The 27,641-nt window shown below is 43.9% G+C and overlaps 1 protein-coding gene across 3 annotated transcripts in view; it reads right to left on the minus strand.

Moving 5' to 3' along the window:
• ranbp9 (RAN binding protein 9) overlaps positions 1-27,641 on the minus strand; it is a 95,442-nt gene that overhangs the window by 58,405 nt on the left and 9,396 nt on the right. For all 3 annotated transcript variants that reach the window (XM_078241246.1, XM_078241238.1, XM_078241253.1), the window contains 2 exons: positions 23,931-24,042; positions 921-973 (listed from right to left, as the gene is read on the minus strand). In XM_078241246.1, the coding sequence (XP_078097372.1) occupies positions 921-973; positions 23,931-24,042 (165 nt within the window). The remainder of the gene's footprint in view (positions 1-920; positions 974-23,930; positions 24,043-27,641) is intronic.

A 27,641-nucleotide genomic window follows, 5' to 3' on the forward strand; every position in this document is an offset into this window, starting at 1 on the left:
ATTAGCACTTTGAAACAGGATGTCTTGTAACATTCTCTTGTAGATTGCTCAGATACATTTTGTGTTGCAAGAGAATCAACGCAATAAGACATTGTGAACAGTTTCATCCATTGGCTATAAACAAGTGAACCATGGTTTCACTAACATTTCATTAATAGCAAAATTAAGGAGTGCTCATGAATAGACTTTGTTTCATGCTCTGAAATTACCCCAATACTCTATTTGATAGAGGGAATACCGTATTGAAATGAAAAAATATTACCTTCATAACTACAGAGGATAAATAATATACAATCTTTGGGGAAGGTATGACTTCCACATATGATGTTTATTGTGGCACAGTAACAATCGCATGCTCCAGGCAGGAAAGTGCAATAGAAGCTGTTGAAATTTACCCACATCCAAAAGGGTAGAATTTCTGAGATTTTTAATAATTTCAAATAAAAAGTATCTCTCTTCTGAAAAATACTATTAAATTCAAATTGCACCGTCAGTGATGTCAACGTATCACTACTTTCATGCTAACTGCTTTTTGTTGGAGGTTCAGTCCTGGCCTGGCCTGATTCCTGCACTTCAAATTTTAATGAGATCAAGAGGGGGTTAGGTTACCTGATCGTGACATTTTGAACCCTGCTCTTCTCTTTGTTGTTGCGGGGTTTTAAAATTAAGGTTAATGTTCCTGAAGTCTACACTGAGTTTGGCTGGTGCAGTCCCCGAGATCAAAAGTTGGGAAAGGTCAGAGTAAGATCAGTAAAGAGCAGACGAAGCAACAAGTCAGAGGGACATCAGGAGCACCCTTCAGGTTCTGCCTCTGCTCTTTTCAGATGCCTACTGATGAGCTGTATATATGTTAGTTTTCCAGGATTACAAGTGCTTATACATTGTTTCTTGAAGGATCACAGTCTAAATGAAGCACCTACCTGGAAGTCTGTTCATGTTGACACCTTGAGCAGAAAGTCCAATGCCCATGTACCTGTAACAACATCATTCTTAACTTTCTTCAATCAATCAAGTTTACATGTTACTTTTCTGCAAAACATTTTTAACACAGAAAGATTTGATTTATTGTCACATGTATTAGCATACAGTGAAAAGTATTGTTTCTTGCGCGCTATACAGACAAAACATACTGTTTATAGAGAAGGAAACGAGAGAGTGCAGAATGTAGTGTTACAGTCATAGCTATGGTGTAGAGAAAGATCAACTTAACGCAAGGCAAGTCCATTCAAAAGTCTGACAGCAGCAGGGAAGAAGCTGTTCTCGAGTCGGTTGGTACGTGACCCCAGACTTTTGTATCTTTTTCCCGCAGGAAGAAGGTGGAAGCGAGAATGTCCGGGGTGCGTGGGGTCCTTAATTATGCTCGCTGCTTGCCGAGGCAGTGGGAAGTGTAGACAGAGTCAATGGATGGGAAGCTGGTTTGCGTGATGGATTGGGCTACATTCACGACCTTTAGGCACTCCAATACTTATAAGCGTAACTTACCATATATACTGCTCCTGTTGACAGTCAATTTTGGCAACACCTGTGGCAGTATTAGTGCATCCAGCTGTAGAGTGATACCCCAAGAGGCATGTTGTCATGGCACTGATGCCTCCAGTAGCAAGAAAGCAGTTGGTCACTATATTTTCTAGCTAGCTCCTGTCACATTCCTGGCCATGCGCTTTCCTTAGACACTAGGAAAATCTTGCAATCTGCCAACTAAATTTGTGTATTACTGCAGTTCAACTATTCACACTGGTGCCCCAAAGTCCACCCAGAACATATTCCACATCACTGAAAGCAAAGACCTACACAACTGCTTCTAATAGAAGTGGTTCTACACAATGCAATTGTAAGTTTTCAAATGAGAATTGAAGGTTCATGCCACTGTCGATGACCATAAGACACAGGAACAGAATTAGGTCACTCAGCCCATTGAGTCTGCTCCGCCATTCAATCATGGCTGATTTTTTTTTCTCATCCCCATTCTCCTGCCCTTTTCCCCATAACCCCTGATCCCCTTATTAATCAAGAATGTATCTATCTCTGTCTTAAAGACACTCAATGACCTGGCCTCCACAGCCTTATGCGGCACAGATTCACCACTCTCTGGTTGAAGAAATTCCTCCTCATCTCTGTTTTAAAGGATCGTCCCTTTAGCCTGAGATTGGGCCCCCTGGTTCCAGTTTTTCCTACTAGTGAAAACACCCTCTCCACATCCACTCTATCCAGGCCTCACAGTATCCTGTAAGTTTCAATAAGATCCCCCCCCTCATCCTTCTAAACTCCAATAAGTACAGACGCAGAGTCCTCGACTGTTATTCATACGACAAGCTCTTCATTCCAGGGATCATTTTTGTGAACCCCCTCTGGACCCTTTCCAAGGCCAGCATATCCTTCCTTAGATATGGGGCCCAAAACTGCTCACAATACTCCAAATGGGGTCTGACCAGAGCCTTATACAGCCTTAGAAGTATATCCCTGCTCTTGTATTCTAGCCCTCTCGACATGAATGCTAACATTGCATTTGCCTTCCTAACTGAATCTGCATGTTAACCTTAAGAGAATCTTGAACAATGATCCCCAAGTCCCTTTGTGTTTCTGATTTCCTAAGCATTTCCCCATTTAGAAAATAGTTTATGCCTCCATTTCTCCTTCCAAAGTGCATAACCTCACACTCTTCCACACTGTATTCCATCTGCCACTTCTTTGCCCACTCTCCTAACCTGTCCAAGTCCTTCTGCAGCCCCCTACTTCCTCAATACCACCTGCCCCTCTACATATCTTTGTATCAAGGATAGGGTGCTGCAGCTTCAGGAAAACGGTCATCTTGACTCTGCAACCAGATATCAGGAGAAGATTTGCAGACCAGAAACTGAAACCAAATATCACATCATCTGAAGGAGTCATCAAATTTATTGTAAAGGTGGGTGTGTTCAGAGTTGAGAGAGCGACAGCCCCTAAAGCAGTTGTTCAGAGATAGCCCATAGGGCAGCCGGTGTTCAGAGAGAGTGAGCCCATAAAGCAGCACTCAGTTCAGAGACACAGAGTCCATAAAACAATGGGAGTTCAGAGAGAGAGCAATAGCAGGAGTTTGGAGAAAGAAAACCCATAAAGCAGCAGGCGTTCAGAGACAGAGAGCCCAAAAACAATTGGGGTTTGGTGAGAGACAGTGAGCTCATAAAACAGCATGGATTTCAGAGAGACAACTCATAAAGCAATGGGTGCTTGGAGCAAGAGAGATCCAATAAAACTAAGGCAGCTTGGAGAACTCATTAAGCAGTGGATGTTCAGAGAGAGCGCACCCGTAAAGCAGCAGGACTTTCGAGAGAGAGCACCCATAAAACACAGAGCGAGAGAGAGAGCAAGTGAGCGAGCCCATAAAGCAATGGAAGGTCTGAGAGAGAGAGAAAGAGTCCATAAAGCAGTGCAGAGACCAGAGAGAGAGAGAGAGAGAGCCTATAAAGCAGCAGGGAGAGATCCAGAAATTTACAGATTAAATCTAAAAGTAACAACACAGGAGACACAAGATGGTAAGAATAACTCTTTCTGGACTAGGTGCAAAGGAGACCATTGACCGGTATGAAGTTTAAGGTATGTCAGCGCAGCTTGGCCATGTGCATTCTGTGGGATGTGGAAAGTCATTTGGCACAAAGTACCTTAATGACTACAGCTACAGGAAGTGTCACCAGCTGCAGAAATTTGAGCTTTGAGTTGCAGAACTCGAGTGGCGACTGGAATCATTGTGGTGGATCAACAAAGATGAGGATTACGTGGATAACACATTTAGAGTCACACCGTAGCAAAGTTCATAGGTGGAGAAGGAATGGGTAACCACCAGAGTATCCAAGAGAAACAGGCTGGTATAGATTGCAAAGGGACAGTTCAAGAGAACTTTCTGCAGTAGTATGCATCCAGTCCAATAAGAGGACTGGCACTGTTGGACCTGGTTCTGGGGAATATGGAATAAGTTGGCCCAGGTAGATCAAATATCATTTAGGGGCAGTATTTAGGTTGGCAATGGAAAAGGACGAGGAACAATCCAGAGCATGGATAATTAACTGAGGAAAGCCAACTTCGATGGGATGAGAATGCATCTGAGGTGAGCAAGTTGGAATCATATATTGGCAGACAAGACCGTGGCTTAACAATGGGCCACCTTCAAAGAAGAAGTATTGCAGACAATGTCAAGGTATATTCCCTTAAAAGGAGAAAGGTAGGAGAAATAAATCCTGAGTGCCCTAGATGACGAGAGAGGTAGAGGTGACGATGAAAAGGAAGAAGCATGCGTACAACAGATGTCAAGTTAAAAAATCCAGGAAAATCAGGTTGAATATAAAAGGGCCAGAGGTGAAGTGAAAAAGTGAAAAATCATAAAAGCAAGGAGAGAAGAAGAGGAGAGACTGGCAACTAACATAAAAAGGAAACCCAAGGCCTTCTATAAGGATATAAATAATAAAAGGGTAGCAGAAGAAAGAGTAGGGCTGAAACTTGAACGTGGAGCCAGGAGAAATAGCAGAGGTATTAACAGGTACTTTGCATCGGTCTTTAAAAAGAAAGATGTGGTGGCAGAGGAGGTAACCGATACACTAGATGATTTTACAATTGAGAAGGAGGTGGTGTTAGAAAGACTGTCTTTACTTAAAATTGATAAGGTACTGAATGAGATACATCCAAGAGTATTGAGGGAATTGAAAGTGAAAATCCCAAAGGCACTAGTGATAATCCTTCAGTCTTCCTCAGACACAGGTATGGCACCAGGGGACTGGGGAATTGTGAATGTTACGCCCTTGTTCAAAAAGGGTTGCAAGGATAAAGCCAGCAACTATAGATAATTCAGTTTGACTTCAGTGATAGGAAAACGTCTGGAAAATATAGTTTGGGTGAAGATTGATATGATTAATCTGTTGATGTGGTATACATGGAATTTTAAAAGACAGTGCCACACAACAGACTCAAGAGCAAAATTCGAGCTCATGGAATAAAAGGGAATCTAGGCACTTGGATATGAAATTGGTGAATGACAGGAAACAGAGTAGTGAAAATAGTTGTTTTTTCAGATTGGTGGAAGGTTTGTAATGGAGTTCCCCAGGGGTCAGTGTGGGCCTTTGCTTTTCCTTATTCATTTTAATGACCTAGATTATGGTGTTCAGGCCATGATTTCATAATTTGCAGATAATATGAAGATTGGAAACAGTCAGCTGTGGGGGAGATAGTCTTGAACTTCAAAAGCACACAGGCATGTTGGCGGATTGGGCAGACAAATGACAGATGAAGTATGAGGTGATGCATTTTGGCAGGAAGAATATGGAAGGACAATACAAAATAAAGCAAGAAACTCAAAGGAGGTGCAGAAACAGAGGGACCTGGGTGTATATGTACATAAGTTAGTGAAGATGGCAGGGCATGATGAGAGCACAGTTAAGGGATTTGAAAAATTGTTCAGATGAGTGATCGGAAGAATGCTAGGCTTTGAGAGAAATAAGTCTAGGAGGTAAGCTTAAGCAATCGAAATATAATTTTAAAATAGGTCAGTATTGAATTGGGAAAATTATGCAAGTGCTATTAAACCCAGGGCAGAAGAACACAAATACAAAATCTGCAAGGTTAGAGATTAGAAAAATGTGTTTCCAATCTCAACAGTATAGTGGATGTACTGAACTGACTCCAAGAAGTTGTTGTTAATTTGGAATCAATGGATGCCTTTAAAATGGAAATGCAATTGCTACTTGTTAAGTAAAAGACTGAGAGTTAGATATAGTAACAAAAACTTTGAAAGTCCCTTTAACACCAGAAAGAATTCATGTGTTGCGCAAAAGTAGGGGAGCAGAGGATGGGCGAAAGAAGTGACAAAAAGGAGAGGTCACTGAGGTGTGGGGTATTTCTCATTACCCTTGTACACAAAACATGTGGATCAGTTTGCAACTACTAAACCGGCCCACTTACAAGGGCCTGGCAGAACTTGCAGTCTTGAAGATAGTTTTTAATTTTAATTATTTAATTTTAGACTGACATTAGAAGCTACAGACCAAGTTACCATGTTAGCAAATACTAGTTTAGCAAAACAAAGAAACTCTATCAATGAGTCATATCTTCAAAGTTCATAATACATCTCTAAACTCTGATCTTCCAGCAAAGCTATGTGCATGGCTTTCTAGTTCTCTCCCAAATCAGTATGGCATGATTGATATCTTATTCTCTTCTTTCCATCCCTTCACATTTCATCACAGCGATACTATCAACCTCGGTACGAAGTTGGCTAAGGAATAGAGAGCAAAAAGAATGGCAAATGTTTTTCAGATTGGAAAACCTGTACTTTTTTAAATGGAGATTAATTTTGTCCAGGACTATTGTCTCTACAGTTTTCCCCCACCACTTTCCCCACATCTGATGCAAGGCTGACCTGCCTATAGCGGCTGAAGGTTTCCCCCTCCCTATTTTAATCAGGGGCGTAGTATACATATTGGTGCTCCACAGGCATTGTTATTAGGACTACTGCTCATTTTGGTACATGTTAATGACTGGACTTGGGTGTGCAGGGAATTATTATAAAGTCTAAAGAACAAAGATATTTGGGAGCATGTATACAAACTTTGAAGAACAAAGTTGAGAAGACTTAAAAGATATGGGATCCTTGCTTGATTAAGGTGCATGAAATACAACAGCAAGAAAAATCCTAAAACTTTATAAAACACTGATTAGGTCTCAACTGAAGCATTATGTTCCAAAAACAGAGTGTGCACAGAGGGCAGCAGTGTGGCACAATGGTTAGCACTGCTGCCTCACAGCGCCAGGGACCCAGATTCAATTCCAGTCTTGGTCACTGTGTGAAGTTTGTACTTTCTCCCCGTGTCTGCATGGGTTTCCTCCGGGTGCTCTGGTTTCTTCCCACAGTCCAAAGATGTGCGGGTTAGGTTGATTGGCCATGCTATAATTGACCCTCGTGTCAGGGGGATTAGTCAGGGTACAGACTCGATGAGCTGAATGGCCTTTTTCTGTACTGTAGGGATTCTATGAATCTAAGCTGAAGGATGTTAAAGCCTTGGAGAGGGTGTGGGAGAGATTTTCTAGAATGGTGTCAGGAAATAGGTACTTCAGACATATGGAGATATTGGTCAAGCTGCTTCCAAAGAGCAGAGAAGATTAAGAAGGTGACATTCAAAAACTGCAGTGTTGAAATCAGCAGTCTATCTTTATCAGGAATAAACATAGATGCTTTTGAAGAATCTTATTGAAAACAAAAATAAGTTGGTCAAAAACAGTAGCAGTTGAATTATAATTTTTGCATTCAAACCAGAGTGGACCAGCACAAAGTCATAATTGGCCAAATCTAAACTATACTGAGGAACATAGAAACGGGAGCTGGTCTGTTTCTAATAGTAAGAGATGAAAATATCTGCACTCTGAAATATTGCCCGAGAGAGTGGCAATCTGTTATAAAGCGGAGGTTGATCTCCCCCTCTGAGAACTAACACCGAAACCCCAAAGAGGATTAGCTCACCTTATAATCTGTAAAAAGTGTGTGCGTGTGGTGCAACCTGCACTTCAACAACTTCTAGTGGTTAAATACAAAATAAATCACTGACACTGACTCTAAAATCAACACGTAACAATTTATCTAACAGTGAACAAATTAACTCAACTATTAACAAACCGAATAAATCCCTTCTAACCATTGACTATGCCCCTATAAAACACGATTCTAATGGTATGCTGTTCCAATAAATACAATTCCCACTCATTAACAAAAACAGAATTTAGTCACTCTCTAAATTACAACCAGGTTTTGTGTCTTCTGGAATATTCTGGGCTTTCTCTGTTGATTCTTCAGTCTGGAACTTCTTTCTTCTTTGGTACCTTTGCTTTCTTGATGGTGCTTTCTCTAAGATATAGATGAAGCTTTGAGAGCCAGCAATTCTCTCTCTTTGAGAGCTGTTATCTCTGGCAGTTGCTCTCTCTGTTTGTCCCACTGCTCCCCTTCTTTTATACCTGTGATGACATATTTCCCACAATAGGAGTGGTCCTAGGTTGTTAAAACCATCAGATTTAAATTTAATAGGTTCTTGGTATCTAAGTGCCTGATTCAAATTGATTGGCTAAATTCAAAAAATTCAAAAGCCTGTTGTCTTGGTAACACTGCCTTTCGATACAAATGTTTCAGTTTGGGCACTCTATACGTACTTGCATTTTTTAAAATTCTGAGCACAGAAAAAGCACCACCTTTTAAAAGGGACCATGCAATGCTTTCTCCCTAGCATTTTACAAACACCAATCTACAATCACATTACCCAACTTCACAACAATATTAAAAAAATATAGCCCCTTGAACCTATTCAATTAGATCATGGCTGATCTGCACCTCAACTTCTTTTCCTGCCTTTAATCCATACCCCTGAATACTGTACCTTACAAAACTCATCAATCTCAGTCATGTCATTTTCAACTAACCTGGGATCCACATTCTAGTATTTTGAGGGAGCAAGTTCCAGATTTGTATGAAACCTGATAACCTTTGTATGAAAATATGCTTCCTGATTTCACTCCTAAATAGCCTAGTTTTAACTTTATGATGTCCTCCAGTTCTATATTTCCTACTAGAGGAACCCCACTGAATTTATCATTTTAAATTCTGCAATTAGAACACTGTTTAACTTTCTAAACTCAAACTCAGAGTATGAGCCAAAAGATCAGTTGATCAACATGGAAGGAAGAGGTTGCAAGATAAATATCTCAATGTTCCTACCTCTTTACTTTCCCACAACAGAAGTAGAGCCCATTATTGCTATCTAATTAACTACTGGCTGTGCCACTCGTCTTTTCTTACTTATCACAACTTTCACACATTACTGTTCTGAGCTACAGGTTTAATCCCAATTTGTGCTGATTTAGCATCATGCAGTAGTTGATATAGCTCATTTGACTTTGGTGCCCTTGACATGGAAAGGCAAGTTAGTTTAATTTCTTGCTGTTGTTCATTACCTCGTGACTACTGCTAGAAAAGTGCACTTCGTTGTCCAGGTCAGCTGCAATGCCAGTATCCTCCAACCCAACAGGCTAAAGACATTCACCACTGGGATCTGCAGAGCTATATTGCACCTGAGATACTGCCTTTAGTTTGACTTATTTGGTAGCACTCTTACTGTGGTAGCAATAGGCTGTGTGTACAAGCCCTGCTTCAGATTTTAGCATTTAAAAAAGGCTACCAAAAAAAAAACATTTATGTAATACCTTAAGTGTAGAGAAATCTCCCAAGGCTTTTTACAGAGGCACAATCAATAATGAATGGATGCTGAGCAATACAAGAATATATTATGAGAGACATCCAATAGTGCAGTAAAAGAGGGGTATTAAAATGAGAAAGTTAAGCAGGGACTTAGAGTGTAAAGATGAAGGCTTAATTTCCACCCTGTGATGAAAGGGGCGTTTAAAAGGAAAACCTGCACTGTGACCCCAACCTGCTTTTGTTGCAGTTATCAAGGTGTCCAAGGATAATTAATTAACATTTCAATTAGGGTTCAACAGTCCAACTGGGAGCCAATTAAAACTTACAGGTGCTGCATCAGTTTCACAGGGATCAGAGGAACATATGACTTAGGTTGAAAGTTCTGGAAGATGGAGGGTGTGGAGTGGCTGCAGGGGCAGCAGCCGAAACTGGCACAGCAAGGGGGCTCAGTCTGCTGCCTGATAGGGAGAAGCTCCGTCGAACTGATACTCAACAGCCACTACTTCGGAAAAGTAGAAAACAAGAGCCCAGCTTCCACCATGATAAATACCCAGGAGTGTATTATTCCTTCTTAGCAACAGTACTGCGGGCACCTCAGTCCAGAGCCTGTGGGGCTCCTGATGCCCCTCACCCATCAGTGGAGATCCTGGGTGGATGAGGGAATGGAAGGATCACACTCTTGCATACAGATGAGAAGATAACTGTAATGCAAGAGCTAATGGTAAGTGGAAAGCAACATATTATCTATTTTCAGTACAACAGGGATTCAGTTTTATCCAATAAGAGTCTCTTTACAGAAATTCCTAATAGCATTTTGGTAGAAGGAAGCAAAGAAGGGTTAATTTGCTGAGGAGAAGATGAAGGTGAATATGTATTTGTCTGCTTCTACAAGAACAGAAAGGATCCAGCCTCGCTCCTGAGGACATTCAGCTTCATGGGCTTTGAGATTAAGAGACTAGGCCATCCCTCAGTTCCAGTTTGGCCTGATATCCTGTTCATGGCATACCCTATTGGTCAGTCGTCGTCTGAGGAGGAGTGGCTGCATCAAGGAACACTTTACAGTTTCCCACTTTTTACAATAGCTCTATTAGTATAAATGTTGTGTTAGCCATAGCTATGGTCTATAAAATGGTGCAAATTTTTGTTGTATTCTGTATAAGCAAAATTTTATCATCTTGCCTAGATCTTCTTTAGGCAGTCGGAGATGAATTCTTGGATTGATACCGAGCAGGAATAGTTCGTCTTGAATTACAAAATTGTCAAGATTTTTTGTCATTTGTTTCTGGAACTGTGTGACTATTTGTCGTAGCTGTTTATGAAAAATGTTGAAAGCGTGTGAATTTTTTTCCACACAGTGTGTTTTATGTACCTTCTGGAAAACTGTTTTAAAAAATTAAAAAGAACAGGAATAAACCATTCGGCCCTTTGAGCTACTCTGCTATTCAGCAAGATTTTGGCTGATCTGGTTGTGGTCTAAGCCTCACTTTCCTTTCTTAAATGCCCTCTGACATTTCCCAGCAAGTCACTCAATTGTATCAAAACACTAAAGTCAATAAAAATGAATAAAATCAGACATATCAGCAGGCATCGGAAATGGCAACATCAAACCCAGCCTCTCAACCCTGCAGTTCTCCTTACTAATTTATATCAGAATTGGGAGAGCTGTCCCACAGACTGATCAAATAATGGCATGACAGTCATATTCACGGACTCATCATACCCTACAGACAATGTCCCAGATACCACCATCACCAGGCACGTTTTCTCCCAACAACAACACAAACCCACTATAGGTGGGAGCAGTGGTATACAGTCAAGAGGAAGCTGTCCTGGGAGTTCTCAACATTGAATCTGGACCACATTAAGTCACATAACATCAGGTCAAACAAAGGCAAGGAAATATCCTGCTCATTACCCCATATGTGGGGTGGAATTGTGGTCGGTGCAGACTCGATGGGCCGAATGGCCTCCTTCTGCACTGTAGGGTTTCTATGATTTCTATAGCTGATGAATCAGTGCTCCTCCCTTGAACACCATTTGGACGAGGCACTGACAGGGTGGCAAGGGGAAAGATGTACTCTGGGTGAAGGCCTTCAATGTCCATCACCAAGAGTAGCTCGGTAGCACCGTTGTGGACTGACCTGACCAAATCCTAAAGGACATTGCAACTAGTCTGGGGCTGTGGCAGGTCGTAAGGGAACCAATAAGAGGGGAAAACCTACTTGACCAGGTCTTGGAGATGCCTCCATCCATGACAGTATCAATAGAAGTGACCACCACACATCCTTTGTGAAGGCGAAGTCCCATCTTCACATTGAGGATATCCTCCATTGTGCTATGTGGCATTACCACCTTGTTAAATGGAATAAATGTTGTACAGATCTAGTAAATCAAAACTGGGCATCAGCAGCAGCACTATATACAACCCCTATCTGTAACCTCATGACCCGACATATCTCCCACTGTACCATTACTATCAAACTGGGGATCAACCCTGGTTCAATAAAGAATGCAGGAGGGCATGCCAGCAGCAGCACCAGGCATACCTAAAAATGAGGTGACATCCTGGTGAAGCTACCAAACAGGACTACTTGCGTGCCAAACAGCGACAGCAGCATGTGACAGACAGAACAACGAGTTCCCACAACAAACGGTGGTAAACAATTAAACAACTAACAGGTGGCAGCAGCTACACAAATATCCCTATTCTCAACAATGGGGGAGCCCAGCACAGAAGATAAGGCTGAAGCATTTGCAATAATCTTCAGCCTGAAGTGCTAAGTGGATGATCCGTCTCAGTCTCTTTTTGAGGTCCCCAACATCAGAGATGCCAGTCTTTACCCAATTAAATTTGTTCCATGCGAGGATACTACGAAGGTCATGATGTGGAGATGCCGGCGTTGGACTGGGGTGAACACAGTAAGAGTTTTAACAACACCAGGTTAAAGTCCAACAGGTTTATTTGGTAGCAAATACCATTAGCTTTCGGAGCGCTGCTCCTTCGTCAGATGGAGTGGAAATGTGCTCTCAAACAGGGCACAGAGACACAAAAATCAAGTTACAGAATACTGATTAGAATGCAAATCCCTACAGCCAGCCAGATCTTAAAGATACAGACAATGTGGGTGGAGGGAGCATTAAGCACAGGTTAAAGAGATGTGTATTGTCTCCAGACAGGACAGCCTGCAAGTCCAGGAGGCAAGCTGTGGGGGTTACTGATAATATGACATAAATCCAACATCCCGGTTTAGGCCGTCCTCATGTGTGCGGAACTTGGCAATCAGTTACTGCTCAGCGACTCTGCGCTGTCGTGTGTCGTGAAGGCCGCCTTGGAGAACGCTTACCTGAAGATCAGAGGCTGAATGCCCGTGACTACTGAAGTGCTCCCCCACAGGAAGAGAACAGTCTTGCCTGGTGATTGTCGAGCGGTGTTCATTCATCCGTTGTCGTAGCGTCTGCATGGTTTCCCCAATGTACCATGCCTCGGGACATCCTTTCCTGCAGCGTATCAAGTAGACAACGTTGGCCGAGTTGCAAGAGTAGGTACCGTGTACCTGGTAGATTATGTTCTCACGTGAGACGATGGCATCCGTGTCGATGATCCGGCACATCTTGCAGAGGTTGCTGTGGCAGGGTTGTGTGGTGTCGTGGTCACTGTTCTCCTAAAGGCTGAGTTTCAACTCAACGCACTTGGAGCAGTTGAACAAGGAGCACTCCTCGTCACAATGGATGTCTCGGCACTCTACACCAGCATCCCCCATGATGATGGCATTGCTGCAACGGCCTCAGTACTCAACGCCGTCAACTGCCAGTTTCCAGCTGCAATTTTACAACTCATCCGCTTTATCCTGGACCACAATGTCTTCACCTTCAACAACCAGTTCTTCATCCAGACACACGGGACAGCCATGGGGACAAAATTCGCACCTCAATATGCCAACATCTTCATGCACAGGTTCGAACAAGACTTCTTCACCGCACAGGACCTTCAACCGATGCTATACACTCGATACATCGATGATATTTTCTTCCTTTGGAGTCATGGTGAGCAATCACTGAAACAACTATATGATGACATCAACAAGTTCCATCCCACCATCAGACTCACCATGGACTACTCTCCGGAATTGGTTGCATTCTTGGACACACGCGTCTCCATTAAGGACGGTCACCTCAGCACTTCACTGTACCACAAGCCCATGGATAACCTCACGATGCTCCACTTCTCCAGCTTCCACCCTAAACACGTAAAAGAAGCCATCCCCTACGGACAAGCCCTCCGAATACACAGGATCTGCTCGGATGAGGAGGATCGCAACAGACACCTTCAGACGCTGAAAGATACCCTCATAAGAACAGGATATGGCGCTCGACTCATCAATCAACAGTTCCGACACGCCACAGCGAAAAACCGCACCGACCTCCTCAGAAGACAAACACGGGACACGGTGGACAGAGTACCCTTCGTCGTCCAGTACTTCCCCAGAGCGGAGAAGCTACGGCATCTCCTCCGGAGCCTTCAACATGTCATTGATGAAGACGAACATCTCGCCAAGGCCATCCCCACACCCCCACTTCTTGCCTCCAAACAACCACACAACCTCAAACAGACCATTGTCCGCAGCAAACTACTCAGCCTTCAGGAGAACAGTGACCACGACACCACACAACCCTGCCACAGCAACCTCTGCAAGATGTGCCGGATCATCAACACGGATGCCATCATCTCACGTGAGATCATCTACCAGGTACACAGTACCTACTCTTGCAACTCGGCCAACGTTGTCTACCTGATACGCTGCAGGAAAGGATGTCCCGAGGCATGGTACATTGGGGAAACCATGCAGACGCTACGACAACGGATGAATGAATACCGCTCGACAATCACCAGGCAAGACTGTTCTCTTCCTGTGGGGGAGCACTTCAGCAGTCACGGGCATTCAGCCTCTGATCTTCAGGTAAGCGTTCTCCAAGGCAGCATTCACGACACACGACAGCGCAGAGTCGCTGAGCAGAAACTGATTGCCAAGTTCCGCACACATGAGGACGGCCTAAACCGGGATGTTGGATTTATGTCACATTATCAGTAACCCTCACAGCTTGCCTCCTGGACTTGCAGGCTGTCCTGTCTGGAGACAATACACATCTCTTTAACCTGTGCTTAATGCTCCCTCCACCCACATTGTCTGTATCTTTAAGATCTGGCTGGCTGTAGGGATTTGCATTCTAATCAGTATTCTGTAACTTGATTTTTGTGTCTCTGTGCCCTGTTTGAGAGCACATTTCCACTCCATCTGACGAAGGAGCAGCGCTCCGAAAGCTAATGGTATTTGCTACCAAATAAACCTGTTGGACTTTAACCTGGTGTTGTTAAAACTCTTACTGTGTACTACAAAGGTTACAGGCCCCGACAACATTCCAGCAATAGTATTGAAGACATGCTCCACAACTAGTGATGCACACAGCCAAGTTGTTCCAGTACAGCTACAACACTGACATCCATCCAGCAATGTGCAAAACTGTCCAGGTATGTCCTGCCCACAGAAAGCAGGACAAATCCAACCTGGCCAATTACTCCAGATCATCAGCAAAGTGATGGAAGGAGCCATCAACAGTATTAACAAGTGGCATTTAGTCTGCTCATTGATGCTAAGTTTGGGTTCCGCCAGAACCACACAGCTCCTGGCCTCCACATCGCATTCGTCCAAAAAGTGACAAAAGATTTCCAGATGCAAGGAAAGGGTATCAGCAAGGCAGTGGAGAGTATTTCATCACACTCCTGGCTTGTGGCTTGCAGATGGCGGATAGGCTTTGGAGAGTTAGGAGGTGAATGTGGCATCAAAGACCCAAGCAAAACTGGAGTCAATGGGAATTAGGGGAAAATTCTCCACTGGTTGGAGTCATACCTAGAACAAAAAAAAATTGTTGTGGTTGGTCAATCATCACAATCCGGACATCACTGCAGGAGCTCTTACAGGCAGTGTATTAGGTTGAATCATCTTCAGCTGCTCCAACAATGACCTTTCTTCCATCATAAAGTCAGAAGTGGCAATATTTATACAATGCTCAGCACCATTTGCAATTTAGTCATTTGTGGGACACTAGGCTCATTCCTAGTTGCCTGAGGGCAGTAGTGTTGTGGCTCTGGAGTCACATTTAGGCCAGACCAGGTAAGACGGCAGCTTTCCTTCCCTAAAGGACATTAGTGAGCCAGATGGGTTTTTCCGACAATGGTTACATGGTCATCAGTAGATTCTTAATTTCAGATACTTTTTATTGAATTCAAATTCCACCATCTGCTGGGGCAGGATTTGAACCCAGGTTCCTAGAAATCATAGAAACCCTACAGTGCAGAAGGAGGCCATTCGGCCCATCGAGTCTGCACCGACCACAATCCCACCCAGGCCCTACCCCCACATATTTACCCGCTAATCCCTCTAACCTACGCATCCCAGGACTCTAAGGGGCAATTTTTAACCTGGCCAATCAACCTAACCTGCACATCTTTGGACTGTGGGAGGAAACCGGAGCACCCGGAGGAAACCCACGCAGACACGAGGAGAATGTGCAAACTCCACACAGACAGCGACCCGAGCCGGGAATCGAACCCGGGACCCTGGAGCTGTGAAGCAGCAGTGCTAACCACTGTGCTACCGTGCCGCTCCTAGAACATTAGGTGAGTTCCTGGATTAACCACTGTGCTACCGTGCCGCTACTGGGCGGCACGGTAGCACAGTGGTTAGCACTGCTGCTTCACAGCTCCAGGGTCCCAGGTTCGATTCCCGGCTCGGGTCACTGTCTGTGTGGAGTTTGCACATTCTCCTCGTGTCTGCGTGGGTTTCCTCCGGGTGCTCCGGTTTCCTCCCACAGTCAACAAGAGCAAAGAACAATACAGCACAGGAACAGGCCCTTCGGCCCTCCAAGCCCGCGCCGCTCCCCGGTCCAGGATTGAATCCTGAATCCAGGATCCCCGCCCAATTTTCCAGCCTATCTACATACCAATATCCTATCCACCGAGCTGTCCCTCACAGCTACGATGCTTTGTTCATCACAACCTATTAACTCACCCCCACCCCCCCATTCCAGACCATGTGATCTCCAGGGAGAGGCGAAAACCCAGAGTGAAAACCCCAGGGCCAATATGGGGAAAAAAAATCTGGGAAATTCCTCTCCGACCCCCTGAGGCGATCGAAACGAGTCCAGGGGATCACAATGGCCCTGATCGGAAAATGCTTCCCAACCCTAGTCATTTCCACTTCCACGAACACCATATGAATTCCCTGCCCCCGAGACAGGTTCCCAACTATCCGCAGTCCAAAGATGTGCGGGTTAGGTTGATTGGCCAGGTTAAAAATTGCCCCTTAGAGTCCTGAGATGCGTAGGTTAGAGGGATTAGTGGGTAAAAATATGTGGGGGTAGGGCCTGGGTGGGATTGTGGTCGGTGCAGACTCGATGGGCCGAATGGCCTCCTTCTGCACTGTAGGGTTTCTATGATTCTATAATAGTATAGCGATAATAGACTACGCCATCGCCTCCCCTTATAGCTCCTCAAATACTGAAGCAGTCAATCCCCATATGCAGCAAGACTTGGATAACATTCAGGCCTGGGCTGATAAGTGGCAAGTAACATCTGCACCACACAAGTGCAGGCACCTTCAAAAAGAGAGAATCCGAACATCTCCTCATAATATTCAATAGCATTTCTATTGCTGAATCTCCCACTATCAACATCCTAGGGGTTGGTATTGACCAGAAACAAAACTGGATCAGCCTTTTAGATACTGTAGCTACAAGAGTAGTTCAGAGGATGTGAATTCTTGGTGAGTAACTCACCTCCTGACTTCCCAAAGCCTTTCCACTGGACCCGATTTTACCATTTGGATTCTAAGTGCTGAATCTGGGCGCAATTCAGATCCGACTTGGAAACCCTGTTCTCAGGCGCCCCATATGCACTCAGCCTGAAAAAGAATCGCAAGTCTGAATCGTGCCATGGGCGATTCAATGCCTGAAACGCTGCAGCTCTGACCGGAGCTTTGAACTGCGCATGCACAGTGAAAAAAAAATTGAAAAACATGCCGCTCTTAAATTGCTCCCGGGCCGCAAAAAGTGATAAAGTGGCCTGGGAGCAAAAAGCGGGAGCGATGGCCCCCACAGATATCGCCCCATCCCCACAACATAACTGTCCCCCTTATCCACCCCCCGCTACCCAGACCGATCACAACCCCCTGCCCCCTTTCCCCCCCACCAATCGCCCGCAAAGTGGTAGCGGACCCCCCACCAGAGAACGATCGGGCCTCCCTCCTCCACCAGAAAATGATCGGCCCTCCCTCCTCCCCCCCCCACCAGAGATACAGCTGACCCACCTCCACCCCCCTCCCCCCCCAACCAGAGAATGACCTAGCCTGCCTCCCTCCCTTCTCCCCCCCACCACCGATCTGAGTTAGAGAGCCGTTGGATGCTCTGAACCTACCTCTTCAGAAGTTGGAGCGCCTGAGTCAATGAGATCATGACTGATCTGATAGGATCATCCTCAAGTCCACTTTCCTGTCTTATCTCCATGATCCTTGATTCCCTTACCACTTAAAAACCTGTCTACCTCAGCCTTGACCATACTGATTGACCCAGCCTCAACAGCCCTCTGTGGGAGAGAATTCCACAGATTCACTACCACCTGAGAAAAGAAATTCCTCCTCATCTCGGTCTTAAATGGGCAACCCTTACTCTTGGTCTTCGACTCTCCCACAAGGGGAAACCACCTATCAGTATTTACCTAGTCAATCTCCCTGAGAATCCTATCTATCTCAATAAGGACGCCTCTCATTCTTCTAAACTTCAATGAGTACCGGGCCAACCTATACAACCTCTCCTCAAAAGAATATCCCCCCATACTTGGGATCAAAGTGAACCTTCTCAGTATATGTCAGTATATCTTTCTATAGATAAAGGGACTAAAACTGTTCACAGTATCCCAGATGTGGTCTAACTGGTGCTTGTATAGTTTTAGCAAAACTTCCCTATTTTATACTCCATTCCCTTTGAAATAAAGGCCAACATTCCACTTGCCTTTCCTATTACCTGAACTTGCATGCTAGGTTTTTGTGATTTATGCACAAGGACTTCCAAATCTCTTTGCAATCTTTCTCCATTTAAGTAATATTCAGCTCCTTTATTCTTCCTACCGAAGTGTATAAAATCATGTTTTCCTACATTATGGTCCACCCGCCAAATTTTTGCCCACTTACTTAACCTGTCTATAGCCCTCTGTAGACACTTTGGGCCCAATTTTACCATCACGTTGCGCCCATTTTCGGGCGTGAAAACTTGGTAAAGTTGGGCGTGAGGCAAGTAGCGTGATCCGCGCCCACCTCCACGCTAGTTCCCCATTTACCAAGGCCCGAAAGTGGCCACGATCGGGACCAACGGTCAGTTTAATGCATTTAAATTGACTTAACGGGTTGCACGCCTAACTTTACTGGCACTTCCCCGTTTACCACCGCGTTCGCCCATCCACAATCAGCGATTGGAGGGGGGGGGTCCGTTGCCACCCTGCCTGTCATCAGTGGTGATGGGGGGGGGGGGGGGGGGGTGCGCTGCCACTCTGCCTGTGATCACTGGGGGTTGAGGGGTCCACTGCCACTCTGCCTGTGATCACTGGGGGTTGAGGGGTGCGCTGCCACTCTGCCTGTGATCACTGGTGGTTGAGGGGTGCGCTGCCACTCTGCCTGTGATCACTGGGGGTTGAGGGGTGCGCTGCCACTCTGCTTGTGATCACTGGTGGTTGAGGGGTGCGCTGCCACTCTGCCTGTGATCACTGGGGGTTGAGGAGTGCGCTGCCACTCTGCCTGTGATCACTGGGGGTTGAGGGGTGCGCTGCCACTCTGCCTGTGATCACTGGGGGTTGAGGGGTCCACTGCCACTCTGCCTGTGATCACTGGGGGTGGAGGGGTCCGCTGCCACTCTGCCTGTGATCAGTACGAGGGAAAGGGGTCCGTTGCCACACTGTCTGGGATCAGTGGGGGAGATGGGGGAGGGGTGGAGAGAAGGGGAGCCCGCTGCTTCTCTGCCTGACATCAGTAGGGGAGAGAAGGGGGTTCTGCTGCCACCCTGCCAGAGATCAGGTGGGTGGGGTGGGGGGTTCTGCTGCCACTCTGCCAGAGTTCAGTAGGGGGGAGGGGAGTCCGCTGCCTCTCTGCCTGTGATCAGTAGGGGGGAAAAGAGAAGGGGGTCCACTGACACTGTGCCGGAGATCGTTGGGGGAGGGGCCCGCTGCCACTGCCTGAAGTCAATTGGGAGGGAGGGGGTGGGGTGGTCTGCTGCCACTCTGCCAGAGATCAGTGGGGGTGGAGTACGCTGCCGCTCTGCCTGTGATCAGTGGTTGGGGCGGGGGGAGGGGGTGTTGTTCCACTGCCACTCTTCCTGACATCAGTGAGGGAGGGGGAAGGGTGGTCCATTGCCACTCTGCCTGGGGGGGGGCGGTGGTGGAGAAGAGGCAGGTGTCCGCTGCCACTCTGCCTCAGATCAGTGAGGGGGGAGTGGGGGCAACATCTGTAGGGGCCAAGGGAGGCATTATCTGACCCGGCAGGGATATTGCAGGGAAGCCGCATTCTATAATTTTTTTTTCTGCGCCTACGCAGTTGGAGGCGCCGATCGGAGCTGCAGGGTTTTCAGCACATTAAGCACCGCCCACACACTTGTGCAGTGCGATTTAGAATCGCTGATATTTTTGCAGGCAGAGTGTGGATGGGGACACCTCAGAACGGGTCGAAAAGTCAGATCTAAAACACTCCCAGTTTCAAGTCCGCCCAGTACTTAGAATCAAAATGGTAAAATAGGGCCCTTTGTCTCATCCTCACCACTTGCCTTCCCATCTATTTTTGTATCATTTGCAAACTTGGCAACAGTACATTCCCTGCCCTTGTTCAAGTCATTGCTATATGTTGTAAGTATGGCCCCAACACTGATCCCCAAGGCACTCCATTAGTTACAGGTTGTTATCCTGAAAATTGCCCCGTTATCCCAATTCTCTGTCTTCTATAGGATAGTAAGAAGTCTCACGCCAGCATCTCCACATGTGAGACTTCTGACTGTGTTTACCCCAGTCCAACGCCGGCATCTCCACATCATGACTTTTATAGGATAGTCAATGCTCTATCCGTAATATACCAATATAATTAACTAGTCTTTTGTGTGGTACCTCATCGAACACTTTTTGGAAGTCCAAGTATATTTACTGGTTCCCTGAGCCTTCTCGTTATCACCTCAAAGAATTCTAAAAAATTTGTCAGGCACGATTTCCCCATCTATAAGCCATGCTGACTCTGCTTGATTATATTATGTATTTCTGCTATTACATCCTTTATAATGGACTCTTAACATTTTCCCAATGTCAGATGTTAAGCTAACTGGCCTATAGAACATAGAACATTACAGCGCAGTACAGGCCTTTCGGCCCTCGATGTTGCGCCGACCAGTGGAACCAATCTAAAGCCCCTCAAAGAGACATAGATAGGATGCAAAGCTGGCCTAAAAATGGCAAATGGAGTTTAACCCTGATAAATGTGAGGTGATTCATTTTGGTAGGACTAATTTAAATGTGGATTACAGGGTCAAAGGTAGGGTTCTGAAGACTGTGGAGGAACAGAGAGATCTTGGGGTTCATATCCACAGATCTCTAAAGGTTGCCACTCAAGTGGATAGAGCTGTGAAGAAGGCCTATAGTGTGTTAGCTTTTATTAACAGGGGGTTGGAGTTTAAGAGCCGTGGGGTTATGCTGCAACTGTACAGGACTTTGGTGAGACCACATTTGGAGTATTGTGTGCAGTTCTGGTCACCTCACTATAGGAAGGATGTGGAAGCACTGGAAAGAGTGCAGAGGAGATTTACCAGGATGCTGCCTGGTTTGGAGGGTAGGTCTTATGAGGAAAGGTTGCGGGAGCTAGGGCTGTTCTCTCTGGAGCGGAGGAGGCTGAGGGGAGACTTAATAGAGGTTTATAAAATGATGAAGGGGATAGATAGAGTGAACGTTCAAAGACTATTTCCTCGGGTGGATGGAGCTATTACAAGGGGGCATAACTATAGGGTTCGTGGTGGGAGATACAGGAAGGATATCAGAGGTAGGTTCTTTACGCAGAGAGTGGTTGGGGTGTGGAATGGGCTGCCTGCAGTGATAGTGGAGTCAGACACTTTAGGAACATTTAAGCGGTTATTGGATAGGCACATGGAGCACACCAGGATGATAGGGAGTGGGATAGCTTGATCTTGGTTTCAGATAAAGCTCGGCACAACATCGTGGGCCGAAGGGCCTGTTCTGTGCTGTACTGTTCTATGTTCTATGTTCTAATCTACACTATTCCAATATCATCCATATGTTTATCCAATAACCATTTGAATGCTCATGGTTAACTCTTTTTTTGTCTCTCTTATTTGAATAATAATGTAATATTGTTACATTGGCAGCTTTCCAATCCTCTGGGGCTTTTCCAGAATTTATGGATACTTGTAAGATTACTACCAGTGCATCCAGTGTCTCTGTAGCTACTTCCTTTAATATCCTGGGATGCAACCCATCAGGTACGGGGACTTATCAGCCTTTAGCCCCATTTGTTCCCCCAGTACTTTTTCTCTGGTGATAGTTTTGCATTTATTTCCTCCCCTGCTTTTGTCCCTTGATTTAGTATTTTTGGAATGTTATTAGTGTCTGCCGCCATGAAGACTGATGCAAAGTAATTATTTAACTCTTCTGTCATTTCCTAGTTCCTCATTATTACTTCCCCAGTCTCATTCTCTAAAGGGGCTTATGTTCACCTTGGCCTCTCTCTTCCTTTTTATATATTTAAATAAGCTCTTACTGTCCATTTGTGTATTACTTGCTAGTTTATCTTAATAGTTTATCTACTCCCTCTTTTTTTGGTCATCTTTTGTTGGTTTTTAAAACATTACCAATCTCTGTCTTACCACTAATCTTTCAGTTTAATACTATCCTTAACTTTCTTGGTTAACCATGGTTGATTTATTCCTTTCCTGGAATCCTTTTTCCTCACTTCTTTGTTGCGAGTCAAGAATTATTTTCACAAATGTATTCCATTGCTGATCAACTGTCTTTAATGCTGAACTTCTTTCCCAGTCCGCTCCAGTCAAATCTGTCCTCATTCCTTTGTAATTACCCAGCTTAAGCTTAGCAGAGTTGCTTTTGACTCAAGTTTCTCACTCTCAAACTGAATGCTAAATTCTAACAAGTTACGGTCACAGTTTAGTTAAATAGTTAATCAATTAATTTAACACAATTTCCTTTTCACAAAACCATGCTGACTCTGCCACTTCACATTATGATTTTCCAAGTATTCTGTTATAACCCCATTGATAATAATAGCAATTTCCCCATGACAAATGTTAAGCTAACCAGTCTGGAGTTTACTCATCAGTAAAATGGTGAACCTTCAGCTCGCACCTCCAAGGTAAGAGGTTCTCTCAGCAGAAGTTGTGGGCCAGGAGGAACAGGAGTGTACCCTCACCAAGCACTTCAACAAAGCCTCAAATTCTTCTCCCCCCCCCCCCCCAAAATCATACGTAGCCCAGTTTGGCTGGAGCATTCCTCGCTTGTGTTCCCTATCAATGGTTGGCCCAGTTGTCCATGTAGCCAATTGGAGGCATGAGACAAACCTACAAAACATTAATGAGGCCCATTACTGCCTCAGCTCTGTTGGATTCTTGAAGTGTTTCCAATTTCACCTGCACCTTTCCAGCTTCAAGCTAGTATCTGGACCTAGTTGTTTGAAGGCTTGGTGAGCAATGCAAGACTTTAAGGAGATTGTATCTGGTAGCGAAAAGAAACTGAAATAACCTTTGCTCTTCTGGCCGATCATGAATAATAGGCAGTTTTAGCAGAAAGGAGGGAGGCCTGAACGTGTTTGATGTAAACCAGATAAACCAGCTTGTCACCAGATATACTCAGGTCGGCACCCAGTGGGCTGGGGTGGGGGAAAATTAGAATCATATAAGGGTAAAAGATTGGAATAGAAAAGTGCAAAGGTTTCGCTGGGGACAAGGGCATCAAGAATAGACGAGGAAGTATTTCAGAGATTGACAGAATCATTGGGATTAAAGGCCAAAGGGTAGGCAATTGCGAGCATGGAAGTGTAGATCTAAGTGACTCTCAAGAAAGGGCAAAAAAACCCCAGCTTTTTCAGGAATAAACTTCATGAATACCTTAATAATGCACTGATCAGATTTATCATTTGTTGGGATGAGATGTTAAATCCAGGATGCACCTAGTTAATGGCGTTTAAAGATCACACAGCACTTCTCAAAAAGGTACAAGGAGCACTCCCTTTGTGTTTACCTAACATTCCCCTTTTATCATCAAAAACATATCAGTTAGCCTTTTTATTCACTGTTTGTAGGATCTCACTGTGCATACATGGCTGGTACATCTACTTACATAACAAGTGATTGACCTGGAGAACTAATACCATAGATCTCAATAGGAGGCACCAGGGTGCTATAAAAATGCAAGTTCTGCTGTGAACTGGCAGCTACTGGTTTCTTGCCAAAGGTTAATTGACTGACAAGCATTCATGCATGAGGAACGTGTACTCATCTGTCCCCAAAAATCCAATCTTAGCATTTACCCTACTGGATCACTGCATTTTTAAAAACAGCTCAAACAAATATTACATGCCAAATTTCTGTAATATAATAAAACAAAGCACAGAAATTAATTCACTCTTACCCATCTCGTCCTTTACTGACGATCTTCACCTCAAAGTAATAAATCCCACAAGCAGCAGGTATAGGATACATTGCACGGACTGAAGCTGCATCTTTTGGTGTTTTACCATGACCTGAAGGTACAAAATTTAGGGGAAAATTGAGCTGGTAACAGATCATTAAAATGCTATTAGTGTAAAAAATGTTCGAGCATTCGTTGACATCAAGTTAACTAATAGAAATCTAGATGGCACATGCTTCAATGGGATAACATGTTATAGGTATTTGTCCTTTATTTAATGCTTCATTTCTCTCACCCAAATTACTGAAAAATGAACTCAAATTGAAACCCCAAAAAAGACACTTACAAAAACAACTTAATCCAATTTTGAAGTTAGAAATCAGCAGTTAAAACCAGGGCAACTGTAGGATTTTCCACATGGAGAAAATTAAACGATAAATAGATATGCTGGAGCGAAGTAGCATCAGCAAGGGACTTTACCAGACAACAACAGAAGTTTACTACGCATCATCAATTATAACCAGTGATTTATAATTTCAATTACAGGTTTTTAAAAAGAAATTCAGATGTTATCTTGGCAGGACACAAGTGTAAACTGCAGATTTATTATTGCTACTCAAATATTTAAACAAAGCTTAAAAAATAAATGCTCATTACTGACAGGAATAAAATAACTATTCCAAATCAAAGTCACTTTCTTTGTTGAGCTATAACAAAGCCCATGAAGGATGGTCACACGGACTGAAGATCCTACATGTGAAATTACGATCAACTCCAAGTGAGGAAAAGTATTAAGATTGACTTAAATGCAGAATGAAATTTTTAAAAATACATGAAAAGATCATCTCTAGTTACTATTACTGCAGATACTATTTCTTAGCATAGTTAGTTAGTTTAAAAACCTAAACATTCAGAATTTATAAACAAATGATTAGGTTTGTACCATTGAGTCACTATACAGATCAATCATTATACACCTGTACAAGTCCTTTCAAATATATCATAGTGCCCAATGAACAAGTCCTCTGCTGGTGCAGATTCGATGGGCTGAAGGCCTTTCCTGCGCTGTATGACTCATGATTCTATGATAGAAGATTTTATTCATTTAAAAATATGGACCAACGTTAAAATTGAAAAGATTTTCAATTTGGATGATTAACTGTGTACTCTGGCTATTTTTATTTACTACCAGTGAAAGTCGTAGACAGTAAATCTTTTAGAGACATATGAGAGCAATATTGTGAATCAATCATCAAGATAACATCAATAATATGCTCTAACTAGCTGAAGAACATCATATTTTGTGTAGTAGAAAATTCTCAGTGGCAGCGAATGCTTCTTAATATCATGCACATAGTATAATTCTGTATGACGAATACATTTTGTCATATTGGTACATTCAGGAAGATCACATCTTGGAATTAGAAGGTTGCATAATATTGTAGTGCAGTACTAAAAGATTGTCGCATGTTGGAATTGCCATTAAACATACATAAAAAGGTTTGAAGAACAGAGAGTTGTTTTAGGTGCCCAGGCCCATGTCCCTCCCTTAAGCATAAAAAAAGATCATTTGGGCATTTACTGAATTGCATATTTTGCGATCTTGCTGTGCATAAATAAGTTGATGCATTTGCTGACATTTTAAACCAACTCGCGATGTTGTCAAGAAGGTATATAAAGACAAATTTAAAAAATACCGCGGATGCTGCTAACCTGAAATAACAGAAAATGCTAGAAAAACTCGGCAGGTATGGCAACATCTGTGGAGAGAGAAACGGAGTTACTGTCGTGTCCGTACGACTATGAACTTAACTCTGGTTCTCTCTCCACAGATACTGCCTTACCTGCTGAGATTTGCCATCATTTTCTGTTTTCATTATAAAGGCAAGTTGTTGTTTTGGACATCATGGGACAATATATAAGCTATTATAAAATTGCTAGTTCTTTCTTTCTTCTGTGGTGCAGGGTGTCTTCAGTTTCCAGAATGCATATTGTATTTACTCTTACTTGCATTTTATTCTCCACGCAACACGGGGAGAAAGACATTGGGCTGGATTTTACAGCCTTGCTCAAGCAAGACCGGAAATTCCCACCCAAGGTCAGTGGAGATTTACATTGTTAGACCCTTGCCCTCTCCGATTCTGTAGCGGGCGAGGTGGTAAAGTTCCGGCGATCACTTACAATTAGTTTTAAATCTGTCATAACTGTCACAAATTGCAGTGTATGTTCAAAGAGATGGAAAATGATGCTTCATTTCTTGAATGAAAAGTTGCAAATATGTACATGAAAGAACAATTTGGCTTTACATAGTACTCTTCAGGACATCTCAAACTGCTTCTCAGCCAATGAAGTACTTTTGAAGAACAATCATTATTAGGTAGGCAACTACAACAATCCAACTTGAATACAGCAAGAAACCACAAACTGGAAATTAAATAACCTGCCAATCTGTTCTGTGGTGATAGTTGATGAAAAATATTAACTGGACATTGATGTCAATGGCAGACACTCTCACCTGATCTCTAGAGCCAGCTTTTATGTCCATGTCTGCACCTAGGCCATAATGATATCTGAAGCTGAAAGGTCCTGGTGGAACCCAACTGAGCACTGGCAAGCAGGTAATTGGTGAGTTGGTACTTCTTAACACTGTTAATTATTCTTTCCATGACTTTGTTGATGATTGACTGAATTCTCATAGGGCGGTAATTGACCAGATTGGATTTCTCCTGCTTTTGTGGACAGGATTATTGTCAGGTAGATGCCAGTATTGTAGCTGTACAAGATAGCTTGGCTGGAGATGCAGCTAATTCTGGAGGACACGTCTTCAGCAGATTGCTGGAATGCTGTGGCATTTAACATATCCCATACTCAGCTGCTTGACACCCATTTATGCCAACCTAAACATGTGGTTTAACACATCACCCAATTTCTATTTATATGTTGCAATCTCCAAGAGTGCATTTGGGCTGCAGGTTAACTGCAAAGCCATCAACACTAATCTTGAAATGCAAACCCACAAAAGATATACTGCATAAAAACTGACCATTTGGCCCAACTAATCAATAGCAGTGGTCTATGCACCACTTGAATCTCCTCCCAACTTTTCTTATTTAAATTTCTCCTTAACCATCAATTCTCTGACCCCTCCGATGCTTGCCTAGTTTTACCTTAAATGGACCAATACAATTCACTTGAATCACTCTATGGTTGCAAGTTTTGCATTCGCACCACTCTATGGGTAAAGAAGTTTCTCCCGAATTCTTTATTGGATGTCTGGTGACTATCAGATATTGGTAGCCTCTAGTTATGCTCTTACTCACAAGAGGAAACACTCTCTCTGGGCAGGTTGTCCAGTCCCCCTATGGTGTGTTTTCCAGCAGTGGAGGCAGTTTGCCATTGCCCACTGGCAGGATCTTCTGGTCCCACCAATGCCTATGGCATTTTCTGTGATTTGCAAACGCTGCTGCTGTGGAGCCTGTCGCGGGAGTCACCATTGGTGGGACCAGAAGATCCTGCTGGCAAGGAGGGCCAGAAAATACAGTCCTCTGTATCCACTCTATCAAAATTGTTCTTAATTTTAAAAACTTCAATTAGGTCTCCCCTCAGTCTTCTTTTTTCCAAGACAAAACAAATCATGTCTGTCAATCCTTCCCTTGTATGTATATCCACACATTTCTGGCATCATCCTTTTCTAGAACCACTCCAGTGTCT

This window comes from Mustelus asterias, chromosome 2 (genome assembly GCF_964213995.1).
Source record: "Mustelus asterias chromosome 2, sMusAst1.hap1.1, whole genome shotgun sequence".
In the NCBI taxonomy this organism is placed as follows: Eukaryota; Metazoa; Chordata; class Chondrichthyes; order Carcharhiniformes; family Triakidae; genus Mustelus; species Mustelus asterias.